At 46.1% G+C, this 23,506-nt stretch overlaps 1 protein-coding gene across 3 annotated transcripts in view; it reads right to left on the minus strand.

The window, feature by feature from the left end:
* The window catches only part of B4galnt2 (beta-1,4-N-acetyl-galactosaminyltransferase 2), a 43,018-nt gene that overhangs the window by 12,164 nt on the left and 7,348 nt on the right, over positions 1–23,506 (minus strand). For 2 of the 3 annotated variants that reach the window (XM_040749562.1, XM_040749560.1), the window contains exons 2-6: positions 9,008–9,208; positions 8,069–8,206; positions 6,979–7,085; positions 2,483–2,520; positions 649–829 (exon numbers count right to left, since the gene is read on the minus strand). In XM_040749562.1, coding sequence (XP_040605496.1) covers positions 649–829; positions 2,483–2,520; positions 6,979–7,085; positions 8,069–8,206; positions 9,008–9,174 — 631 coding nt within the window. In that variant the 5' untranslated portion in view covers positions 9,175–9,208. Of the gene's footprint in view, positions 1–648; positions 830–2,482; positions 2,521–6,978; positions 7,086–8,068; positions 8,207–9,007; positions 9,209–13,674; positions 13,876–23,506 lie in introns of those variants that run through there. The other variant, XM_040749559.1, reaches the window with a different exon arrangement.

Here is a 23,506-nt window from a genome sequence, read left to right on the forward strand (position 1 = left end):
AGAAACAACAAGACTAGAGATGTAACTCGGTTGCTAGAGTGTTTGCGTGCCACACAGGAAGTCCTGGCTTTGAATGCCAGCATTGCATAAACCTTCCTTGGAGGTACATGCCTATTATCCCAGCATGCATAGCACAGGTACAGACCACTGTGGTGACACTGGGGGATGGAGCTCTTAGGAACCGAGTCTGATGGGAAGTGTTCAGGTCCCTGTGGGCATGCATGCCTTTAAGGTACAGCAAGGCCCACTTCCCATCTCTTCTGTTCCAGTTTGCTTCCCAGCAGTGAGCTGAGAGACCTTCACTGTCACACAGCTCCACCACCCTACGCTGCCTCACCACTAGCCAGCTCGCCATGGACTGGCGCCTCCAAACTTGTGAGCCAAAGGAACCCTTTCCTGCTCTATATGTTATCTCAGGTATCAGCTGACGGAACGCTGACATGGTGTCTGCCGTGTGCAAGGCAAGCAGTGTCAATGACCATTCTCAAGGCACTCCCTGGGGTCAGTGGCAACAGGGGGACACTCTTGGGCTCCTTAAACAGGAATCTGGCACACGGGAAGAATCTCTGGAGCCTGCTGGCTTCCTGGAGGAACTGATGCTGTGTTCCAGCCCGCTCAGCATTTTACAATTAGAAGACAGACTCTCACCCATGTCCACCTTGTGGAGCTGGTACACTGTACTGGTGTATGTCACGTGCTGAAGGATGAATTTCAGGAGCCTCCGGTCACTGGTGGAAATGGTCAGCTGCTTCTGGCCTCTGCCCTGCACCACACTGTCTGGGACATCAGCAAGGGTGTTTAGTGTCCCCAGAGACGCTCTTAGGGTGACCTGGGGGTGGCATTAAGAGTACTCATATTATTGTGCAGCTGTCAGTCACCCCTATCCACCTCTAGAGGCTCTTTGTCCTATCCAGTGAAACTCTATACCCCCTGACTGTAACTCCTTACTCTCCCATCCTCCAAACCCTGATTCTAAGTGCCATGGATGGAGAAACCCATTCACAGGGAAGGCAAGTACCCAGGATGGCCAGCAGGGGTCAGAACACACAGGGTGGAGAAACACATCAGGAGCTAGGACAGGAAAAGGTTGGCTACAAGGGAGTAGATGCTTCAGCTAAGGCCCTATCCTCACCCCAAGACCCGGAAACTCATGGATTATAGGATTCATTCTGCAAACATTTTTATCTTTGGGTTTATGGGACACAGCTCTTCAAGACTTCTAGATTATTTCTTCTTCTTCTTCTTCTTCTTCTTCTTCTTCTTCTTCTTCTTCTTCTTCTTCTTCTTCTTCTTCTTCTCCCCCTTCCTCTTCCTCCTCCTCCTGCTCCTCCTCTACCTCCTCCTTCTCCTCCTCCTGCTCCTCTTCCTTCTTCTTTTCCTCCTCCTCCTCCCCAACCTCTGAGGTGTCTATGTTGCCCAGACCAGCCTTGAAACTCTGCCTCCTGCTGCAACTTCCTACAGCTGGGACTACGAAGACACCCTGCTAGGAAGGCTCACATGCCATGCGCCTGAAACTAGGTATATTAAAAACTAAGCCGCTGTTGCCGGGCGTTGGTGGCGCACGCCTTTAATCCCAGCACTCGGGAGGCAGAGGCAGGCGGATCTCTGTGAGTTCGAGGCCAGGCTGGACCGACAGCCTCCAAAACAGAGAAACCCTGTCTCGTAAAACCAAAAAAAAAAAAAAAAAAAAAAAACTAAGCCGCTGTCAAAACAATACAGAGAAACCCTGTCTCGAAAAACCAAAAAAAGAAAAAAGAAAAAAAGAAAAAACTAAGCCGCTGGACTGGAGAGATGGGTCAGCTATATATACAATCCCAGGGAACAGACTATGGGGGCCATCACCCACAACACAAAGATGAGCATTCTGTGAAAGCCTGTAACTCCAGCTCTGAGAGATCAGATGACTTTTCTTCACACACACAGAGCACTAGCCAGGAATGATAACCTGAATCCCATTCTCAGCACCAAAAAATAATAAATAAACGAATAAATGATACAAGACCTGCTAAATCGTCTCATTTCTCATAGAAGCTCAGTGTTGGCCATTGTGATTTTTTTTTCTTCTACATCTATCGGCACACACACTCCAAGCCTCAGTTCCCAGGGCCCTTTGGCAGGTTCTGGATGAGATTATACATCACCCATCACACATCTAGTCCTAAGACCTCAACCCAGAGCTATGCTGAGAGAGGAGAAAAGTCGGACACTACTGTTGTCACAGGCCACACAGGCAGCAGCTATGAGTGTGGTAGCAGCTTCCTCCAAAAGCAAAAACAACCACAGTGGTGGCTTTGAGCTTTGTGTAGCTTTGCAAGTCCTCCCTGCAGCCACTGCAAGACTACAACATCCCTGTGCAATGTCCCCACGGCCTACCATGTATTCATCTGGTGTTTCCACTGGATGAGCAATAGGGCTTGATTGAAGGCTGAGATCAGCCATAGTTATGAGGTAGTGCCAAAAACGCTGGTATGGGGACTCTTACCTCATAGACTGGGGCATCTGGCCCTTCATACTGGAGACCTAAAAGACACAGGAGAGACCATTGTCTGAGAGGACACGGATGCTCCCTAATACACTTCCCTTCCTCCGACTCCTACATATCTGGAGAGACCACCAAGTGCCATTTTCTATCAGTTGACCTACACAGTCTCCATTCCCAGGGCTGTGAGATGGTTCTATCGTCTCAAACACGCATGGGTCAAAGGCTTCTAGTGCTCATCCTCAGGTTTGGGTTCTGTGAACTCACACAGCCCCTTCCAGACGATGGGCTTGCTACTAATGAGAGAGCAACAATGGAGACACACTGAATGACCCTTCGATGAATCTGGGAACAGCTGCACTCTCAGAAATAGAAGTACAGCTTTCTAGAAGGTGGGAGAGGGGTTGCAGTGGCTAACGTTAATTATCAACCTGACAGAATGTAGAATCACCTGGAAGAATGACATCTGGACATGTCTATGAGGTAATGAGAAGACCCAACCACTGTGGGCGACACCATTCCCTAGGCAGGAGATTCTGTACTGTGTGAATGGATAAAATAAACTGAACACAAACACACATGCATCTCTTGTCCTCTTCTACTGACTGACTATACATATGACTAGCTGCTTCAAGTTCCTGATACCTTGATTTCCCCACCATGACAGCCTGTAAACTGGAACTATGAGGTAAAATAAACCTTTCTTCCCTGAATTGCTTTTGTCAGGGTGTTTTATCAAAACAACAGGGAAATAAACTAAGACAAGGGAGTTAGTGATAAATGTATATAATGTTTCAGTGTGTGTGTGTGTGTGTGTGTGTGTGTGTGTGTGTGTAGAGTGTGCATTGCAGGTAGAGTGATTGCCTAGGAAACACAGTACCTTGGGTGTGATCCCTGGTACCACATAACCCTGGGTATGGTCATGCATGCATGTATTCCCAGTACTTAGGTAGTAGAGGAAGAAGGATCAGGAATTCAAGGCCATCAACTTACATAGTAGCATGTGATTTTGGAGGCCAGAACCTCATTGAGTCATATTTTTGTATTTTAAATTTTTTAATTAAATTTTTTTATTTTATATGTTTATTTTGCCTACATGTATGTATGTGCATGGTTTTTGTTTGGTTAGGTTTTGTTTTTTTGAGACAGGGCTTCTCTGTGTAATCCTGACTGTCCTGGGACTCACTCTATAGACCAGACTGGCCTCAAACTCATAGAGATCCACCTGCCTCTGCCTTCCAAGTGCTGGGACCAAAGGCGTGCCCAACACCCCCCACCCCTGGCTTTCAGAATATTTTATCTGAGTAACAGGAAGAGGACAAAACAAAAGCCAAAGACACCCTCAAAGGTTTTCAAATTCTTTGTGACAGTACTCCTTGAAACTAACAAGTAGACTAAGCAATTTAATATTATCTCATTAAAAATAAAAAGCATGCAAGAAGCAGGCTGGTGAGATGGCTCAGCAGTTAAGAGTGCTTGCTACGCCGGGCGTTGGTGGCGCACGCCTTTAATCCCAGCACTCGGGAGGCAGAGGCAGGCGGATCTCTGTGAGTTCGAGGCCAGCCTGGTCTACAAAGTGAGTTCCAGGACAGCCTCCAAAGCCACAGAGAAACCCTGTCTCGAAAAACCAAAAAAAAAAAAAAAAAAAAAAAAAGAGTGCTTGCTACACAATCATAAGGACCTGAGTTCAGGTCCCAGCTGAATATCAGATCGACATATGCCTATTGTCCTAGATGTGAGGGGTGCAGAGACAGGAGGATTGCTGGGACTTGCTGACTTCCAGCCTAGCAGAAAATTATGAGCTCCAGAAACCTTGCCTCAAAAGGAAAGGGCGGAGGTGACAGAGGGCACCTGACACGGTCTTCTGGCCTCCATACACATCTACACAAATTCATGTATGTGTATACTCACACAGATACATAAATATTTAGATAAACAAAAAATCAAATAAATAGGTGTTATTTTTTAAAATAAATGAGTTACCCAAAATGTAAAATCATTTTTAAATGGCGACTCAAAAACATCAGGGTTAAGGGTGTAACTCACAGGTACAGCACTTGTCTAAATCCTTGGTTTCAATCAACAGTGCTCTCCCTCCATGCAGAACTGATTAGTTATTTCACAAGATATAATTGTGACTTCAGCTTGAAAGGAACGCTGGCAAGGGCAGAGGAGGGAGGAGGAGGCTTTGCCTGGTCCAGCCTCGGCTTGGGTTCAGTCCTGAGGTGGGCAAGGGGCCTCCATGCAAGGAAAACTTCTGGCCACCAAGTAGATTGCAATCAAGTGGCCCCGAATAACTCAGGCCGTCTTTATTTATACTTAAACAGAGTTTTTCTTACCAAGGTTACTCGAACAGTTTTATTACTGGCTTCTATTTGACTTTAAGAAATACATCACAACTTAAGGAATACATCGTGATCATTATGAACACCCCCATTGTTCCCCTTTATGCTTCTCCAAATATACCTTCCCACCCTCTGCATGACCTTATTCTAGACATTCAGTTCAGCATTTTTGCAGGCTTAACTAAACAGCAAGCCAGACATCCTGCTTTTGCAGGATTTATGTCAGCTGGCAGCTACTTGAGGTTACAAAGTTAAAAAGTAACAGACATGGGCACAATGCTTTAAAGTCAACAGTATTCAAACCCAGAGGATTCTTTCATGTCTGCAAGATTCACTTTATACCGTTCCCTTTTCTACAAGAGGGTCCCATGCCTCAATCTCTCCATAAAAGGCAGATTTTGACAAAGCACTCTCTCCCATCTCACTAGACCATACTTTCCCCACCAGTATAAGCGCCTATGCATGGTAAAGATGGATCTAAACAGCCCATATTTTCCATTGCGTTTTCCTATCAGAATATACTAGGTCTTATTGATTCTATATGATTCGTGTCCAGGGAACTCACTCTCTACAGTTGGCACTATGTGTATTCCTGGGACATTTTCCCTGTTCTGTATATACACCTTACTCTGCTTTCCAGAACCGTGAGAATGGTTAATGTTCCAAATATTGTTTTCTCATATGTACCCAACTTTTCCACTCAGTCAGAAAAGTTCCAGGATTAGGAGTTGTAGTTAGTAATTCCAGGTAGGAGATTTAGGAAGCATTAGCCCCCTGCTGAATCTTGGGGGAAAATATTTGAAAAGGAACGGAATTCCCAGGGGAAAGTACCGCTGGCTCATGTGTGACTGGCAGAGCAAAACTAAAAACCGTATAGAGAATCACTAATATAATGAGAGAGAGGAGTCTGAAAGCTACATTAAGTTTGCAAATTCCTACACTGTCCCATGGACTACTTCTCTTTTCCAAATGAGAGACCACAGGTGCCTTGCCCTGAGAAAACCCCTTGGACAGGTAGTCACATGCTGGTCCGAGATGAGGCTGTATGGCTCCCAACAAGGTTTAGCTGCCTCTGGGCCAGGGAGGCTGCCTCCCCCTCCCCTTGTTCCCTCTGGAAGGTTCGGCCACAGGTCTGGTACCTGCTCACCTTCTATCCTGGACGTCACTCTCATCTCACCTGATAGCAGTGAGTTTGGATAATTTGGATCTTGCTCAAGGAGACTTGCTGGGTCCCATGTGCTACTGTCACCCAGCTAAACTCAGGTCTCTTCCATGGCTCAGGGTGGGGGCTGTTTGCCTCTAGATGCCAAGAGTCATAGCAGGGGAGAACCCACCAGATGGTCCAGAGTCCACCCACCACTTCTGTGGGGAAAACGCACCATGTTGCCTGCATTTTCTTAGCTTTGAAGAAGCAGGTGGTGCTCAAGACCCTATGAAGGGCCATTTTGTGCTTCATCTTTATTGTTTTATTTGCTTTAATTTGGATCATTTGAAATTGGAGTGTGGGGTTTAAAAAGTCTCAGGGTGTAACTGAAGCTGGCCTCAATTTCCTGATCTCCCTACCTCAGTCTCCTAACTCCAGTGTGATTACTGGTGTATGCTGCCACACTGAGCTTACAAAGGAATTTAATTGTTATTTTACTTTACATTTTTAAAATTTTCAAATTATGCATCTGCGTGCGTGCGTGCGTGCGTGTGTGTGTGTGTGTGTGTGTGTGTGTGTGTGTGTGTGTGGTGAGGTACATGCTTGCCATGGCTCACGTGAGGGGTTGCCTAGCCATTTACTCTTCCTGTCTTAGAAGGGAGTTGAACTGACACAGTATTCTTTGCATTCTTTTGAAAACACCCTCTGGAGATGGCCTCATCAATTGGCTCTTGATGATTGAGGACCTTTGAGAGTCAATTATTCCCTAAGCTCCCCCAGAGGTCCACAGAATTCCCACTTTTGTATTATCTTAGAGCTACAGGGAATCCACACATGCAAAGAGAGGTTCTGGGTTGTGGAGGCAGGGAGTCTAACAAAATGAAACGCCACCAAGCCTCCCGCGTTGTGCCAACTGCACAAACACCCAGTGAATGACTGGCTTCGACTTCCTCCTTTTGTTTAAGGAGAGCAGCGCTGCCTGCAGCCTCTTAGGGCGCAGATGCACCTACCTGGGATGAGAATTGTGTGCAGGGGCATCACTTCCACTCCGTGGACTGGGTATCCAAAGGGGAGATTGGGTGGAGCCAGGATAGGTGGTGTGCGAGGCAGCCCGTTTCTTCAGGAGACAGCAAGCATGAGAGTCAGTGTACAAACACATTCTAGAAATCACCCTCGTAATCAACAAGTGAAATCGTCCCCTGCACATATACATACATATGATTTAAAAAAATAAAAGTAGATCTGGGTGAAAGACTATCTTCCTCTCTGACAGAACAGGGATGTCTGCTTCCTGAAGTGGAATGTATCTATGCCTAAAACAAGTATCATAGACAATGCAGGCAGGAACAAGGCTCACGTTACAGCCAACTGGCCCTGCATAATAAGTTACCTTTAGAGGGGCTGTCACTACTCCATCTTGTTGGTTTGAGACTGGTCTTGCCATGAAGCCCAGGCTGGCCTTAAATTTACAATCTTCCTGCTTTAGCTTCCCACGTTCTGGGATTGCAGTTAAGTACTACCATGTACAAAATCCCCTTCAGTAAGAACCATCCAGAACTTATTTAATTCCCTCTTCAACCAACAATCTCAATATCAACTCCATGTAACTGAAAAGGAGAGTCTGGGGCTGTAGCTCAGTGGCAGAGCATCTGCTAAGCACAAGCAAGAATCTGCTTTGATTCCCAGTACCACAGGGAAAGAACTGGAGTGCTTGCCTAGCTTGTAGGAGGCCCTAGGCCCTAGGTTCAGTCTCCAGCACTGTCAAAAGATAAAAAGTGACACAATGTTCCCAGAATATAGAGTCACCTTTTGTGCTGGCCTGGGCACCTAGTGTCACCATCATGATTTAGTGAGTGGCGTTGAGCTCTCTGTTCCTTTTTCTCCATTGGTTTTATTGAAATGTTTATGTGTACAAAACCCTCCAAATCTTCCTCGGAGGACTCTATTCTCTATTGTCTTCCTTTATTTATGCCCAACAGTTCCTCCCCGGGCCCCTCAGGAGGGTGAGGTTCAAACATTTTCCCTTAGGGTTCCTCACTCCCTTGAGCACCGGGTGTGGTTGTTCTCCCAGGAGACCAGAGCCCCCACAGCCTGCGTCACCTCCTCTGGTAGTGTCCAAATTCTGCCTGTCTCCTGGCAGTCACAGCTGGGAGGTCCTTCTGGTTATAGGCATCCTGAAAGTTGTGTTTTTTTTGAAGACGGCCAGAGTCACAATCGCACTGGTTTTTAGGGAAGAGCCTAAAACAAGCAAGAGAAGCACATGCACGTGAATGGCTGATGGGAGTGGGGGAACCTTAGCCCTAATCTTGTGTGACTCTCACCCTGAAAACCTCTTTTCCCACACGGCTCTCCTAATTGGGTTGACATCCTGGAACCACCCAGCAATGACCCCTCGCAGAGACAGACTGAGAGAGGTAGGAGGAAGGTAAGGACTGAAATCCCTCCCCTCTTTCCTTTCTTCTACCCCCCTTTTTCTCTTTCTTTCTTTCTTTTTTGTTTGTTTTTTTTTTTTTTGAGACAATGTTTCTCTGTGTAATTCTGGAGCCTGTCCTGGAACTCACTGTGTAGCCCAGACTGGACTGCACTCACAGAGATCCACCTGCCTCCACCTCCCGAGTGATGGATTAAAGGCATGCACCACCACTCCTGGCCCTTTTCCCTTTTTGAGACAAGATCTTGTCTGTGTGGCACAGACTGGCCTCAAACCCATAGCAAACCCCCGCCTCAGTCTCCTGCGCACACCACCAGGCTCAACAGCCATCTCTTGAATTATCCCCTCCACCTAGCTTCTTGAAACCAGAGAGCCAAAGGCTTCAATTGGCAGCGAGTCCCACCAGGGCAGATGCCAGGAGGCAGCATCTTCCCTGTGAGGTTGTATCGTTTCTGGGTACCGGATCCCACAGCCCACACTCGGCCTGTGAGTCACTTTAGCAATCAACACCTGTGCAGAACTGTCCATAAGAACTAGGGCCCCCTCAGAGAAGCGGGGAAAAGACATCAATGAAGACTTCAGTGAGTCCAGAGCAGCCAGAGCCTCACCAGACACCATCGTAGGTAAAGAGGTCCCTCAGGTGCTTCTCAGGGAGAAGTTTCAGCACGGGGCCACCTGGCGCAGGCTTCGGGAACTCTGGCTGGAAGCTAAGGAACATTGCTTGAAGGGACACACTTCTGAACATAAATACAACAATGGCAAGTCCTAGAATCATGAGTGATATCTTGAGGAGCCACAGAAATCTGGAGCTGGCAGGACACACACAGAAAAAGAAAAATGCATTAACAATTTTGATCTTAAGGAGCTGGGAAGGTTGCTTAGCCAGCGAAGCTGCACACAAGGACCCGAGTTCAACCTCCGGCACTCACGTAGACAGCTGGGTACAGCGTGGTAGACGGATAGGTGGGTAAAAGCATTTGCCGTGCAAGCCTGAGGACTTGATTCCCAGAACCCACCAGTGGAAGGGCTGGACCAGCTCCCACAGACTGTCCTCTGACACCCACACCGGAGCCATGGCATTTGCACATACACATTCACACTCACACTCAATAATAATATGTTTTGTTTGAGATAAGTTCTCACCATATAGCTCTGGCTGGCCCAGAATCCACTGTGTAGATCATCCTGGCCTCAAATTCATAGAGATCTGCCTGCCTCTGCCTCTCATGCTGGGTCTAAAGGTGTGCGCCACCGCTCTTGGATTAATAATTATTTTTTTTAAGTTGGGTGTGTTGGTATATGCTTGTGATCTCAAGATAAGCCAGAAAACACTGGAGGATCTTGGGGCCTCACTGGCCAGTTAGTCTGGCTTAATGCTGCACTCCAAGTCAATGACAGACTCTTAAAGAAGGTGTAGACTGTTTCTTTTTGTTTTTTGTTTTTCGAGACAGGGTTTCTCTGTATTGCTATGGAGGCTGTCCTGGAACTCGCTCTTGTAAACCAGCCTCTGCCTCCCAAGTGCTGGGATTAAAGGCGTGAGGCACTACCGCCCAGCTGGTGTGGAGTGTTTCTAAGGACGGCTCAGAAACAGAGAAACTTGGGAAAATCCCAAAGTGAGGGATGAGCCAAACAGTCTCAAGAGGGGTGGTCACAGAGGCTCATGCATCCGCCACTTTTGCGTCAAGGTGATTGAATGATTTGTAAAAAGCACTCGAAGAGGAGCTCACTTGGCCCCAGCTTCAGAAATTCAGGCATCATTGCAAAGATGGCCCAAGGAGGTTCCTTACACCACAGCAAAACAGGAAGCTGGGAAAGGGGAAATCTAGAATTCTGGTTTTCTCATTTTTTAGTTTTTGTTGCCCCAAACCTAAGGGACCACCTACATCAGATAGTTCTTTGTGCTGTGATCCTCTTCCTAGGGAGAATAGAACAAAAACCTGTCCACTCTAAATAGAGACTGACAACAGACCAGTGTAACGATGACACCTATGCAATTTGGTGAACCAATGGATTTTTTTTTGTGACCATGGGGAAGAGGTTTCACTACAAAAAGTCAATCACAACATGGGCCACAACTCATGAAAGCTGCATCCCTGGGCTTGAAGGCAGCTCCCCAGGGCTCAGAGTCTCCTCCAGGGAGCTCCTTAGGTCTGAGAGTCTCCTCCAAGCAGCTCTGTAGCTGGTGGAAAAGTCCCTCACCTACAGCTGCTTGCTGCCTTCATAGTCTCGGGAGGGCCCTGAATATCTTGTTGGGTTTTTTAAAAGGAATTTTTGAGACTTTTAATCACAAAATACGAAACTAACAAATTAAGCATACACTAAAATAACTGTAGAGTGGGACTGGGGAGATGGCTGGGTGGTTTAAAGGCCTGCGATGCTCTTGCAGAGGACCTAGGTTCAGCTCCCAGTACCCACAAGGCAGCTCACAGCCCTCTGCACCTCCAGTTCTAGGTATCTGACCTGAGACCCTCTTGTGGTGCACATGGTACACACGTGCACACGCCTTTAATCCCAGAAATTAAAGACTTCCTAAAATTAATTGACAATGACTGCACAACATACCCATGCAATATGAATTAATAAAAGACCCAAAGACAGATAGTGGGGTTCAAACTGAAGATCAGAGAAGTAAAGCAGCCAAGCCACCAAAGAGCTCTTACCTCTAACAGGGCTGGGGCGTTTCTATTCTCAGCGTGGCTGGAGAATGAATGCCTGATACTGAGACCCTGCTCCTGTCTTATATACCTCCCTAATGCTGGGATTAAAGGCGCGTGATCCCAGATACCGAGATCATCTTTGTGTGAGCTGTTTCTCCTTAGAAGTGGATCAGGCTTGTGTAAACCTGGGTACTCTTGCACTCACAGAGATCAGTTTACCTCTTAATTCTGAGTGCTAGGATTAAAAGGTGTGCACCACCACCTCCTAGCTTCTGGCTGCTGGGATTAAAGGTGTGTGACTGACTTCTATGGCTTGTGGGCTGACTTTGCTTTCTGAATCCTCAGGCAAGCTTTAATAAATAATAAATAATATATCACTACAGTTCCCCTTTTTTGTCTAACACAAAAAAGGCTAGCCAGGCAGTGGTGGCGCACGCCTTTAATCTCAGCACTCCAGAGGCAGAGGCAGAGGCAGGTGGATCTCTATGAATTCAAGACCAGCCTGGTCTACAAGAGCTAGTTCTAGGACAGCCTCCAAAGCCACAGAGAAACCACCCTGTCTAGAGAAAAAAAAAAGAAGGCTATAACTAACATAAGAAAAACTATATACAATAAGTATATACAATATATACAGGAAATAAAATTTATCAATAATGTCTAGCCCATTTGCATTTGACAAGTTCTGAGAGAGGGGAGAGTGTGAGAAGAGGGAGGGAAGGGTAACTGGGATTGGAATATAAAAACATAAATTTAAAAAAAGCATGGCTGCCGGGCGTTGGTGGCGCACGCCTTTAATCCCAGCACTTGGGAGGCAGAGGCAGGCGGATCTCTGTGAGTTGGAGGCCAGCCTGGTCTAAAGAGCAAGTGCCAAGACAGCCTCCAAAACTACACAGAGAAACCCTGTCTCGTAAAACCAAAAAAAAAAAAAAAAAAAAAAAAAAAAAAAGCATGGCTATTGATCCAGGAGTCAACAAGTACATGGAATAAGTCCATGACCAGAAATGCTCAAATTGTAAGAAAAATTATGGGGAATCTTAGCTGCCTTTATTTTGTATTCCTGTTGCCATCTGAACTTTGTAAAATGCTGTCAAAACACATTCATCTAATCTAATGAAATTACAGAAACACTAGCAGAAAATACACTCTTATTTTCTTCATTGACTTTGTTTTGTTTTTCAAGGCGTGGTCTCTCTGTGTTGCATTGGCTGTCCTGGAACTCACTCTGTAGACCATGCTGGCCTCGAACTCAGAGATCTGCCTGCCTCTGCCTTCATAGTATTGGGATTAAAGGCGAGAGCCACTACAACCGGCTCTTCATTGGATTTCTTAGCCTCTTAAAAACTACTATTTGTTTCTTTGTTTGTTTGTTTATTGTGGGGGGTTTATCAGTGTGCTGTGCCTTGGCACATATGTGGAAGTCAGGAGACAACTTTCGTGAGTGGGTTCTCTTTTTCTACCATGTGGGACTTGGAGATTGAACTCGGTTTGTCTCTCTTGGTAGCAAGAGCTTTTACATGTTGACCCATCTTCATGGCCCTCGAGCTTTCCTTTAAAAAACAAAGACAGGCCAATCTGAAACTCACTTTCTAGTCAAAGATGACCTTCATTTCCTTGTCCTTCTGTCCCCACCCCCTCACCCAAGTGCTGGAATTACAGGTGAACAACCTTGCTTTGGATTTAAATTCCTGGACTTGTATCCTCGGTAACGCTATGGATAGACCCCATGGCCTGCCTGTGTATGTCTGGCAAGCGCTCCACCACTGAGTTACACTCTCAGCCCCAAGTTCCTAGACTTCTGATTACCCAAATCTGACTCTAGCTAGGAAAACATCTATGGTATAATCATTAACAGAGGTTGTTCTAGTAAGAGACTGTTAATAAAGGTTTAGTCTCTACTGGCTAAGTGCAAAGGCTTTTCCTAAAACAGGACAGTCTATGTTCCTATTTAATGAAATAATAATTTTATTAACAATAATAAAAATCTGCTCTTCTGGCTGGGCCACATTTAAGAAACATCCAAGTAAGGTCCAGAAAGCAACTTATAAAGTCCATGTCAAAATAAGGACCTGGGGTGACCATGCATGTCAGTGGATGACATTGTGTCCCTCAGGTTCCTATACCACTGACACAGGGAACAGCTGAAGTCTGCACTCTGGATAATGCTTCCTCTTGTTCCCACACAGGAAGCTGTTTTTCAACTTTTCATAACTTTTATTGCATTTTTTTCTGCGACAAGTTTGTGCATGTATAAAGAGTACTCTGATTACTGCAATTGTCCCTCTCTAGCCTGCCTCCCAGCTCTGTCACATCAATGTCAACCTGTGTCTATCCACACCACAGAAATCTGCAAGATTGGCCTTTTGCTTTAGAAACTTTTTTTAAAGGTTAATTTATTTATTATGCATATGGCATTCTGCCTGCATGTACTCCTGCACGCCAGAAGAGGGCACCTGATCTCACCATAGATGGTTGTGAGCCACCATGTGGTTGCTGGGAATTGAACACATGACTTTGGAAGAGCTATTGGTGCTCTTCACCTCTGAGTCATCCCTTCAGCACCTAGAACCTCAATTTTTAAGACTGATTTTTTAATTGTGTGTGTATATGTAGGCGTGTACCTGCGTGTGTCTGTGCATGTGAGTGCCCATGGAACACAGATACGGACGTTGGATCCCCTGGAGCTGGAGTTACAGGCAGTTGTGAGTCCCCCACCATGGGTAGTGGGAACCGAACTCAGGTCTTCTGCAAAAGTAGTACAGGCTTTTAATCGCTGGGCCATGTCTCCAGCCCCTAACATTATTTTTGTGCACTTTGTCACCTCCATCCTCTCCTGAGTCATGACTGCACAGAAACACCTGCAGCGGAAGAGATGGAATATTTAAATATGTATCAGAACTTCTAAAGAGACCTGCAGAGTGAAAAATATTTCTGAAGTGAAGCCAGTGTCTTAGTCAGGGTCACTGTTGCTATGATAAAACCAAAAGCAAGATGGGGAGGAGAGGGTTCATCTGTCTCACACTCTCCTGTCTCTGTTCTCATCAAAGAAAGTCACAACAGGAACCCAAACAGAACAGGAACCTGCAGGAGCTGATGCAGAGGCCTTGGAGGGATGCTGCCTCCTGGCTTGCTCCCTGTGGCTTGCTCAGCCTTTTTTACAGAACCAAGGACCACCAGCCCAGGGATGGCCACACCCACCACAGGCTGGGCCCTGCCACATCAATCACTAATTTAAAAAATGCCTAACAGGCCTTCATACAGCTTGATTTTTCTTTTCTTTTCTTCCTCGAGACAGGGTTTCTCTGAGTAGCCCAGGGTATCCTGGAACTCACTTTGTAGACCATCTGGCCTCAAACTCAGAGATCCTTCTAACTCCTGAGTCCTGGGAATAAAGGTGTGCATTACCACTGCCAGGCTAAAAGGTGTGTAGTGCACGTCACACACACAGCAAGAATTGTTTTTCAGAAAATGTCCTACAATGTGCATTTTATTCCATATCATTATACAATGTTTACAAATAGTTATAATTCTTAAGAAAATGTCTTTACCAGTTATATATGTAGTGCCTAGATCTTTCACCCCGGCATGGAGAACTGGAAAGGGGGCAATCTACGTTGAATGTTCTCCCTGCTGAGCTGGAAGGTGTGGTGCCCAAGTTGCAAAGTCCCTAGACCACCAGGAAGACAGACCCACTAAACTGCAAAAGCAAAGTTTAATGATTGTTCATCCAACCATGACAGAGACCCCGTCTAGCTAGCTGACCAGCAGCCTCCAGCGGGAGTGAAGTTTCCTGTCTGTTGCTAGTTTTTTGTTTGTTTTTTGGTTTTTCGAGACGGGGTTTATCTGTGGCTTTGGAGGCTGTCCTGGAACTCACTCTGTAGACCAGGCTGGTCTCGAACTCACAGAGATCCGCCTGCTACCGGGATTAAAGGCGTGTGCTACTACCACCAGCTACTGCTGGGTTTTAAAGACAAAAGTTTCAGGATTACATCAGAAGGTATGGGTTGGTTTCTGATTGATTGACATTTGGGAACAATTAGGAGAATTTCTCAAAGTCATATTTTGGCATGAAATACTTGTGTACCAATTATTTTCATTGGTCAGTGCTGAGAGGGAACACTCTGTGGTTTCTAAGGCATTGTCTTGTTACTTGCAGGTGGCCTGTTGTACATAGCTATCCATAGTTTTCAGAACTATATCCTGGAGACTGCTGGGGAGGTTTTGGTCCCCCCTGGAGTTTCTTTGTGTTCAGTTTTGGCCCTAGACTCTGGGAGGCCAGAGGATCTAGAGTTCCTTGTGTCAGAGACCTACGTATCTTTTCTTTTTTTTTTTTTTTTTTTGGTTTTTCGAGACAGGGTTTCTCTGTGGCTTTGGAGGCTGTCCTGGAACTAGCTCTTGTAGACCAGGCTGGCCTCGAACTCACAGAGATCCACCTGCCTCTGCCTCCCAAGTGCTGGGATTAAAGGCGTGCGCCACCAACGCCCGGCCCTACGTATCTTTTCTATAGCCTGTCATAGTTACTAAAGCAGGGAGCTGAGTGAGAGTCTGTTGCCTTCATTTCTAAAAGTAAAGCCTTTGAGTTTAGTTTACCCCTTTCAGCAGGGACTGAAAGTGCATCAGTTGGGAAGGAATGGGACTCTTAAAAGACCAGTGTGGCGCCGGGCAGTGGTGGCGCACGCCTTTAATCCCAGCACTCAGGAGGCAGAGGCAGGCAGATCTCTGTGAGTTCGAGGCCAGGCTGGACTGACAGCCTCCAAAACAATACAGAGAAACCCTGTCTTGTAAAACCAAAAAAAAAAAAAAAAAAAAAAACCAGTGTGGCTTCCAGACCCTTGACTTTAGTGAACACAGTCGTAAGAAACCCATAGTCTTGTCTCATAGTAAAGCTCAAAAGAAAGTAAACTAGTGTTGGGGAGAAATCTAATTGTGTAACATTGAACAAAAGACCCCAGGGTTCCTTTTGTTCAAAGCAGCACCAGCCGGCACCTGCCCCTGGTCGTCTCCAACCTCAGGCTTCTCAGCGATTCCACCTGGCACTCTGGGTAGAAATCTTTCTGTTTTTGTGAGACTTCCTACCCTGGCTAAGCAGACTGCATGCCTAAACGCTACCAAGTGTGGCAATGTCAACCTGGGAAGTGGCACGTTTAAGTAAGTGCCCCAGCTTGGGCTTGCCTGTCTGTGTGTCTTTCCACACTCCCTGCCCTTGCTGGTTCCCTGCAGGTGTCTCTGTGACAGTGGCTAAAAGTTTATATAAAAAATGCACTGAAGCTGGGCGTTGGTGGCGCACGCCTTTAATCCCAGCACTCGGGAGGCAGAGGCAGACGGATCTCTGTGAGTTCGAGGCCAACCTGGTCTACAGAGCGAGTTCCAGGACAGCCTCCAAAGCAATACAGAGAAACCCTGCCTCGAAAAACCAAAAAAAAAAAAAAAAAAAAAAAAAAAGCACTGAAGGGGTTTCCTGGGAAGCAGGTGTCTAAAAACAAAACAACGAAAGGGAAATGAAAAATGTGCAGCTAAGGAGGTTTTCACATGTTGTTTAGTCCAGTAAGGTCTGGTCCAGCGTCTGGTGCATACTAAGGTTTTCTTCTTTGGCATGAACCTCTTTCTCTTCCAGTTTAGTTGCTGATCTCCCTGCACACTCAGTCTGAGTCTCAGCCTCCTTCATCGGAAAGAACCTTGCCCTCCTTCTCATATTTGTCTTCCTTCTGCAAGTACTCATCCTCTGCAGCCACTAATGCTTCCAAGGTCTGACCCATTATTAATTGTTCTTCCAGCTATTGGACCTCGGGCCTCTTCTCTGCACATTCCAGGTGACTTTCAATAGTGGCCAGCTTACAGGCTCACACTTGCAGTCAGCATCTTCAGCAATGTGCTCACAGCAACAATTTCTAAACTTAGATCAAAAAGAAGAAAGCAGGGTCTGGAGAGATGGCTCAGCAGTTAAGAGCACTGTCTGTTCTTCCAGAGGATCTGAGTTCAATTCCCACCATCTACAGGGCAGCTAGCTCATCACTGAACTCGAGGAGTTCAGACACCTTTACACAGATGCACATGCAAAAACGCCAATGCACATTAAAATTTTAAAAAATTAAACTAAAAAAATCTTCAAAGTGAATGGAAGAAGAAGAAAGTAATGCCAGCACTCAGAGACAGGTGGATCTCTGAGTTAGAGGCCAGTGTAGTCACAGATTGAGATCCAGGACAGCCAAGGTTACATAGAGAAACTCTGTCTCAAAAAAAGGAAATGGTTTAAGTAATGGCGCTCTCTCTCTGCTTCCCGATGGCAGGTGCAGTGTGACCAATTACCTCACCCTTCTGCCCTTCTGCCACCACGTCTTTCTGGGGATGAACGGACCCTCAAATCCTGAGCAAAAGAAGCTGTTTGTTCTGTAAGCTGCTTTTGACTTGATTTTATCACAACAGTGAGAACAGTAACTAATGTGCCTACCCTTACAGCGATGGCTGCACGGCGTAGAGAACAGTAACTAATGTGCCTACCCTTACAGCGATGGCTGCACGGTGTAGAGAACAGTAACTAATGTGCCTACCCTTACAGCGATGGCTGCACGGCGTAGAGAACAGTAACTAATGTGCCTACCCTTACAGCGATGGCTGCACGGCGTAGAGAACAGTAACTAATGTGCCTACCCTTACAGCGATGGCTGCACGGTGTAGAGAACAGTAACTAATGTGCCTACCCTTACAGCGATGGCTGCACGGTGTAGAGAACAGTAACTAATGTGCCTACCCTTACAGCGATGGCTGCACGGTGTAGATGGCTACTGGCCAGTCAGTGTTTTATTCATCAACCAATAAGAGAAACTGATATACAGAAGGACATCCCCCATCAGCACAGTGGGGGAAAAAGCCTCTTGAAACTCATACTTTTCCTGTGGTTCATCTAAAAGTCTGAGGTGGGACTAGGACCGCCCTCCTCCTCCAATCACAGTAGACTGAACCGTGTACACCATCATGTCACTGATGGCATTTTAAAAAGCTGGACCCTCTTCCACTCACACACAAAGTCTGTGTGGAGAGCTGGGTGGTGGTGGCACACACCTTTAATCCCAGCACTTGGGAGGTGGATCTCTGTGAGTCTGAGGCCAGCCTGGTAACAGAGTTTTCCAGGGCAGACTCCAAAGCCATACAGAGAAACCCTTCTTAAAAATTCAGAGGGTACACGCTGGGCGTTGGTGGCGTACGCCTTTAATCCCAGCACTCGGGAGGCAGAGGCAGGCGGATCTCTGTGAGTTCGAGGCCAGCCTGGTCTACAAAGTGAGTTCCAGGACAGCCTCCAAAACTACAGAGAAACCCTGTCTCAAAAAAACAAAAAAACACAAAAAAAATTCAGAGGGTACTAAGACAATGGGGAAAAAAGAATGAACAACAATAATAATTACTGTAAGCAGTTTGAGGTCACCTGTGAAAATAATTCATTATTCTCCTGTGATGGTGCCTGAATTTATTCCCAGCACTCCCAAAGCAGAGGCAGAAAGATCTCTGTGAGTTCCTGGCCAACAAAGCTGAGTGAATGAGACCCCCACCTCAAAAATTAAAAATGAAAAAGAGAGAGAAGGGAAAATAGAAAATCACCATTTCTTTTATTTTCTGAGACAATGTCTTTCTATGTAGCCCTGGCTGGCCTGGAACTTTCTGTATAGATCATGGCTAGTCTCAAATTCACAGAGATTGGCCTGCTTCTGTCTCCCAAAATGCTGGCATTAAAGATGTATGCCACTGCTCAGAGTACCTGTCTGCAAAACTGTTTCCACCATCAAGGATGTTGTAATATGACTCTCTTCCCCCAGCATATTTTGGAGTAGAGATTCTTCGCCTAGTAGTGTTGCTGTTGATAGTTCTAAGTAGGAGGGGCCAAGGGATGGTCACAGGACTGTCTGTTGGGACAGCATTACAGTCCTGCTCTCTCTCAGTGGCAAAAGATTTTGGGAGATGCTTGAGTACTTAGGAGGTAAGTGGTGGATTGGAAATGGGGCTCCATAGTGTGGCTCCCATCAGGTCTTCATCCACAATGGGGTACAACTAATGCAGTTGAGGTCACCTATGTTCCTGTTAAGTAACCCCCCATTCACTATCTGTCTGTAAGCTCCAAACTCCCTGTTAAGTAACCCCCCATTCACTATCTGTCTGTAAGCTCCAAACTCCCTGTTAAGTAACCCCCCATTCACTATCTGTCTGCAAGCTCCAAACTCCCTGTTAAGTAACCCCCCATTCACTATCTGTCTGTAAGCTCCAAACTCCCTGTTAAGTAACCCCCCATTCACTATCTGTCTGTAAGCTCCAAACTCCCTGTTAAGTAACCCCCCATTCACTATCTGTCTGTAAGCTCCAAACTCCCTGTTAAGTAACCCCCCATTCACTATCTGTCTGTAAGCTCCAAACTCCCTGTTAAGTAACCCCCCATTCACTATCTGTCTGTAAGCTCCAAACTCATTGATTTGATTGAGCTTGGTGGAATCATACGCCCATCCGTCATTGGTGCTCTGCCTGGGTGAATAGACATTTGTCCACATCGTCTCAGGAGTTAACAAATATGCATACCCACAGAATCACCAAATATCTGAAATAAGCAACGCAAGTCATTCCGAAGTTAAAATGGAAACATGGGTAGTAGATATGACAGACCAAAAGGTGGCGCTAGACATAGGGTACAAAATGAGTGATGATTTTTGCTGCAGTGTTAGGGGGCTGAACAAGCATTGGTAGGCTTCTCCAGTGAAGATTGACCCTTCTCTCAGTCAGCTTTGTATCTACCTCAATTTCTCTGGCAACTCTACAAAGGGGAGAAGCACCTATGCCCTCCTTAGGACTTAATAGCTAAATAAAAGCAGGGGGTGGGGGTAGGGGGATGGGGTGGGGAATGTGGAGGGAAGTATTAAGTTACTTCCTCCTAGTCAAAAGAATGAAATCTCAATTCTGTCTTTGGTCTTGGCTGGGACATTGTATTCTGATCTACACCAAAGATCAGAACATTAGATACCATTGTTCCTTTCCCCAATTGTTAATACAAATGGGCCTGGCTAGGAGACTCCCCTCCCCACAAAAGTTGATTCACCTGAAGACTTGTTTAAAAAATGGAAGGAATAATTATTCCCTTAATAGCTTATGTACTTTTACGTCCAGAAGCCCTTCCCCAATGCCTGAACTTTGAACATCCAGCCCACAGCAACTGCCTACTGACCTCTGTCACTGAACATGGCTACTTTCCTGGATCCTACATTCAATACAAGAGCTTCTCTATTTCTGCTCACTGCTCTCTTCCTGGCAGATGCTAAGATCTACAACGTTCCTGCTCTGTTGATATTCTCCCAAATGTTAATAAAACGGTCTTTAGTTTCCTTCTGAGTCGATCTTAAAACGCTTTTATTAACAAGACCAAGAACCGACAAAAAGGGACTCCAGTTCTCTGGTTACAGCTGATGCCTAAGACCAGAGGGGCCAGGAGGTGGTGGTGCACACCTTTAATGCCACCACTTGGGAGGCAAAAGGAGTTGGATCTCTGAGTTCAAGGCCAGCATGGTCTACAGAGTGAGTTCTCGGACATCCAGGGCTACACAGAGAAACCCTGTTTCAAAAAGTAAACCAACAGCAAACAAAAGAACATAGATCAGGAGGAACAGTCTCAGTGGTCAAGAGCTCATGCTGCTCTTTGCAGAGGACCTGAGTCTGACTCCCTGTATCTAATCACCTGCTAACTCCAGCTCCAGAAGATCTAGTGCCTCCTCTGGACTCCATGGGTACCTGCGCACGCGCACATGCACTCACTCACACACACACACACACACACACACACACACACGAATTTTAAAATAATTTTTAAAAAATAAAAATAAGCCAGGCAGTGGTGGCGCACGCCTTTAATCCCAGCACTCGGGAGGCAGAGGCAGGCCAGCCTGGTCTACAAGAGCTAGTTCCAGGACAGCCTCCAAAGCCACAGAGAAACCCTGTCTCAAAAAAACAAAAAACAAAAAACAAAAAACAACAACAAGACAATCTCCAAAGCAATACAGAGAAACCCTGTCTCAAAAAAACAAAACAAACAAACAAATAAATAAATAAAAGAACCCAGAAGCTGTTAAGATGACTTCATGGTTATAGCACTTATTCTCATAGAGGACCAATGTTCATTTCCCAGTACCCACTTGGTGGCTCAAAACTGTCTATAACTCCATTTCCAGGGCAGTCTTCAGGCTTCCATTGCCACCAGGTGCACATGGAGCACATATACACACATGCGGGCAGGCAAAAACCACCCATACGCATCATCATAAATAAATCTTTAAGAACACAGGCAAAGCTGAGTATGGTGACACATGTCTTTAGCCCCCCACCTCTGGAGGCAGAGGCAGTCGAATCTTTGTAAGTTCAAGGCCAACCAGGTCTACAGAGTGAGTTCCAGGACAGTCGGGGCTACACAGTGAAACCTTATCTTGAAAAACAAAAACAAACAAACAAACAAGGCAGTTAATACGACTGAGCTTTAAGGTTGGGTATAGATTCTCAGGACAGCAAAGCCATCCAGGTAAAGGAAATGCTCAAGCTGTGTTACCTACTGACAGAGCCCATGGCAGACTGACCCACACAGGACACTCCTCTGCCTCGTACAGTTGCTCTTCACTGTCCTACGCCAGAAGAAAGTACTGCACATGAGAAAAAAATACCCTCAAAGAAGTGAAAACTTACCATGTGAGATTAAATGGAGCATAAAATAAATGTGAAAAACAAACAAAAACCAACCCACCCTTCAAACCATAAAAGACAAAACTCCTTTGGGGTAACTCTCTCTGGGGAAGTCCAAACGATCCTTGAGGGTGACTAATCTTTTCCCCCAGCACCCCTATTTTCCCTGTTACTTAAATCCATGTTAAGATGTTTCCCTATTAGCCGGACATTGGTGGCACACGCCTTTAATCCCAGCACTCGGGAGGCAGAGGCAGGCGGATCTCTGTGAGTTTGAGGCCAGCCTGGTCTACAGAGCGAGTGCCAGACAGCCTCCAAAACAACACAGAGAAACCCTGTCTCGAAAAACAAAAAAAAAAAAAAAAAAAAAAAAAAGATGTTTCCCTATTAAATTCCATCCCTGCTTTGAAAATAAGACCTATGGGGTCCCAAGTAAAAGTGCTTGCTCTGCAAGCCTGGACAACTTGAGTTCAACCCTGTTACCCATGTAAAAAGTCATGTGCCCTGACATACATCTTCAATTCCAGTACTTCTAAAGCAAGATGGGAAGTGGGGGTGGTCAGCAGATGGCATAAGGGTCAGCCGACCTGGGGTGTTCCGTGCAGCAACAGAAACAAGAAAACCCCTGACTCAAAAACAAGGTGGACATTGAGAACCAATTCCTGAGATGGCATGTGCACACCCTGGATTGTGCAGGTATGTGTGTACATGTACACACACTGAAACACACAACTGATTAAAAAGAAAAGTTTAAGTCGGATGGAGAAGGGAGCATTGGTCTTGAGCTCAAGGGAGTCTGGTTAGTAGACTGAGGAGGGCTTGGCATTGGTGTAGCTGCACCCCTCCTCTCATGGCTCAGTCTGGTCAAGTTTACTCTGGATTCCTCCAGATAGCTCTGCCTCTGGCTATGCTCTCTCTTCTACCTACAATCAACTTTCTCCTCCACCAAACCTAGAAGCAGTCATTGTCCTTCCTTTTTTGTTCCTTCTTCTCATTTAGAGGCTTCTATACGGTGAGTTGGCAGAGTGAAGAACATCTACAACCTCTAGCCAAAGGGCATGGGAATGCGCCAGGAGGTGGACACCAGATCCTTACTCAAGCTTTCGACTAATTATACTTAATGTTTTCATTGAAATATGTTTAAGAGAGGGATGCATGGATGGCCCTGGAAAGGGGAAATAGATGAGATCTCCTGGGTAAACTGGGGATGGGGGTTGAGAGGAGGGGGTGAGGGATGTGAACATGAGGTATTGGGATGGTTGAGTTGGGGGAGGAACGGAGAGAGAGAACAATGCAAGAGATATTTGGACAGAGGGGTTATTATGGGGTTAGGGCACTCAGGGACCCTGGACCAACAGAAAGGGAGCCTGCACGGGACCAACCTAGGCCCTCTGTGTAGCTACAACTACTGTGTAGCTTGGTCTGTTTGTGGGGCCTCTAGCAGTGGGGCCAGGATCTGTCGCTGGTGCTTAAGCTGGCTTTTTGGAGCCCATTCCCCGTGGTGAGTTGCTTCACTTAGCCTTGATACAGCCGGGAGGGGCTTGGTCTTGCCACAACTTGATATGCCATGCATTGTTGACTGCCATGGGAGACCTTACCCTTTCTGAGGAGTGGATGGGGGGTAGGAAGGATGTGGGAGGAGAGAACAGAGGGAAAGGAGGAAGGGGAAACTGTATGTCCAATAAATTAAAAAAATTAATAAAAAGTAAATAAAGCCGGGCGGTGGTGGCGCATGCCTTTAATCCCAGCACTCAG

The sequence above is a fragment of the Mesocricetus auratus genome, unplaced genomic scaffold (genome assembly GCF_017639785.1).
Source record: "Mesocricetus auratus isolate SY011 unplaced genomic scaffold, BCM_Maur_2.0 Super-Scaffold_100007, whole genome shotgun sequence".
In the NCBI taxonomy this organism is placed as follows: Eukaryota; Metazoa; Chordata; class Mammalia; order Rodentia; family Cricetidae; genus Mesocricetus; species Mesocricetus auratus.